At 41.7% G+C, this 2,763-nt stretch overlaps 1 protein-coding gene across 1 annotated transcript in view; it reads left to right on the plus strand.

The window, feature by feature from the left end:
• LOC121700274 (5-hydroxytryptamine receptor 3C) overlaps positions 1 to 2,357 on the plus strand; it is a 4,015-nt gene extending 1,658 nt beyond the window's left edge. The window contains exons 3-5 of the mRNA XM_042083150.1: positions 86 to 296; positions 690 to 848; positions 1,679 to 2,357. Coding sequence (XP_041939084.1) covers positions 86 to 296; positions 690 to 848; positions 1,679 to 1,839 — 531 coding nt within the window. The 3' untranslated portion in view covers positions 1,840 to 2,357. The remainder of the gene's footprint in view (positions 1 to 85; positions 297 to 689; positions 849 to 1,678) is intronic.
• The last annotated feature ends 406 nt before the right edge of the window (positions 2,358 to 2,763 follow it).

Below are 2,763 nucleotides of genomic sequence, written 5' to 3' on the forward strand. Positions count from 1 at the left end.
TCTCTCTCATTGGCCCTCTGTCTCTCTGTCTCTCTCTCTCATTGGTCCTCTGTCTCTCTGCCACTCTCTCATTGGCCCTGTCCAGTTCATCATCAGGCGGAGGCCGCTCCTCTACGTGGTCATCTTTGTGGTTCCTGTGTTCTACTTCCTGGTTCTGGACCTAATGTCCTTCTTCATCAGCGGGTCCGGAGGGGAGAAGCTGAGCTTCAAGGTCACCGTGCTGCTGGCCATCTCTGTCCTGCTGCTCATCCTGCACGACATGCTGCCCTCCACCGACCAAAACATGCCCCTGATTGGTTAGTGTGCCTGTCAATCATGTTACGTGTCTCTTATTGGTTAGTGCACCAGCACCTGTCAATCATGTTATGTGTCTCTTATTGGTTAGTGCACCTGTCAATCATGTTACGCAGTGTTTCCCATACATTGACTTTTGTGGCGGCCCACCACAATATGAACATTGACCACCACACAATGATTTTCCAGGTTGTACTAAATTGTGCTTAAATCTGGTTAGCATCATAACCATGCTGCGCTAATTTGTTAAAAACTGTTGCATTGTGTGTGTCTGTGTGCCTGTGCCTGTCCGTGTGTCTGTGCGTGTGTGTGTGTGTCTGTGTGTGTGTGTGTGTGTGTGTGTGTGTGTGTGTGTGTGTGTGTGTGTGTGTGTGTGTGTGTGTCCATTCTCTAAGGGATCTACTGTTTGGGGATCTTCACGTCTGTGGCCTTGAGTCTGCTGGAGACCATCCTGGTGAGTTTCATCATGCGGACGACCACTCAGAGAGGACAAAGAGCAGTGACTTCAGCAGTGACATCAGATACACCAGCAGACACACGCATCAGCCAGCAGGGTGAGTCTGACAACAAGTCAACAACAACAACAATAACCAGTATTTACAACTCATCAGCCTGTCAGACAACAATAAGGATTTCACTCATAACACACATGCATGTTATAGAAGTAGCAATAGCTGTCTTCATTCAAAGGTCCTGTGTAAAGTAAGCTTGACCTTTTAAAATATACCTCTAAAAAAGTACCTTTTAGAATGTACCCTTAAAGAATGACCTTTTAGAATGTACCTTTGAAGAATGACCTTTTAGAATGTGCCTTTAAAGAATGACCTTTTAGAATGTGCCTTTAAAGAATGACCTTTTTATTTTAGGTGGTTTAGTTTTTAGACAGGGATGGCCATTCTGAGTGTTCCAGTGACTAGCTAGACAGGGCTAATGTGAGCAGGGAATAATGTTATAATGAATAATGTTATGGGAATAATGTTATAATGGAATAATGGAATAATAAGGGAATAATGTTATAAGGGAATAATGTTATAATGGAATAATGTTATAAGGGAATAATGTTATAAGGGAATAATGTTATAATGGAATAATGTTATAATTGAATAATAAGGGAATAATGTTATAATGGAATATTGTTATAAGGGAATACTGTTATAATGGAATAATGTTATAATGGATTATTGTTTAATTTATTCACACACAGAAGTGCACAGGCTGAGTGTAGTTCCAGTCACTACCTGTAGAGGGGACTATGAGAGCAGGGCATAAATCACTGGTGTTTGTCGTGCTTCAGATATAGGGGTGGACGACGTCCTGACTGTACTTCCTATAACTGCCTCTAGAGGGGGCTAAATCCCTGATGTTTGCTGTATCTCACGCACAGGTGTGGACGTCCTGACTGTAGCTCAGGTGTGTGAGGCGGATCACCTGTCGAGCGTCTGTCTGCTGCGTCAGATTCTTCAGGAGCTGCGGCTCCAGCGAGGACACACCCCGTCTGAGGACACACACCTCCCTGAGGCGAGACGTGTGTGTGTGCGCGTGTGAAGAGCCTGGCCAAGTGCATTAATGCGGCCTACTTCCTGTGCTACCTGTTGAGTGTGACGGTTTTCCTGCTGGTGACGGGACACAAGTGGTTCTACTGACCGGTGGTTCTGAGCCGTGGCCAGCTTCTCTTTGTCCTCCAACATGGCGCTCCAGAGTGGTGGCTCTGGGTCAGTCTTTACCCTAACAAAACATAGCTGCACTGCAGTCTTTACCCTTACAAAACATATAGCTGCACTTATGGGTCAGTTTTAGCTCAGGGTCAGTCTTTACCCTTACAAAACATAGATGCACTGGGTCAGTCTTTACCCTTACAAAACATAGCTGCACTGGGTCAGTCTTTACCCTTACAAAACATAGCTGCACTTATGGGTCAGTCTTTACCCTTACAAAACATAGCTGCACTTATGGGTCAGTTTTACTGCAGTTTTTCTGAAGTATAATTGCCCAGTGCTCTCTGTTCCTGGGATAGTTTAGGCTCTTTCAAGAGGGGTATAATATCTGCTCAACATGCACTTAGTTTATTAAGCCTTTCTTATGCGTTATGGTTTGTATATTATAGTATTTGTTTATTTTCATCAGGCTGTTGATTGAATTGACATTGTTGTTGTTTATTACTATTCTCTTTTATGTAGTCTTACCAACTTTTTAAATTGTTTACTGTTAAATGTCATTTTGTATTGTTGTTTTTTGTATGTTGTTTTGGACAAAAAGTGTCTGCTAAATACCATAACCATATATCTGCACATGAATACTATTTAAATAGCTTTTATGTATCTATGGATGAATAGTCTATATTTCCAGATGAATGTTTTTTATATATTTGAATCTATATGAAATAGATGTAATTAAATTATATTTATATATCTGTAGATGAATGCTCTTTATATATCTTCAGATGAATACTCTATATATCTTCAGATAAAT

The sequence above is a fragment of the Alosa sapidissima genome, chromosome 24 (genome assembly GCF_018492685.1).
Source record: "Alosa sapidissima isolate fAloSap1 chromosome 24, fAloSap1.pri, whole genome shotgun sequence".
Taxonomy (NCBI): domain Eukaryota; kingdom Metazoa; phylum Chordata; class Actinopteri; order Clupeiformes; family Clupeidae; genus Alosa; species Alosa sapidissima.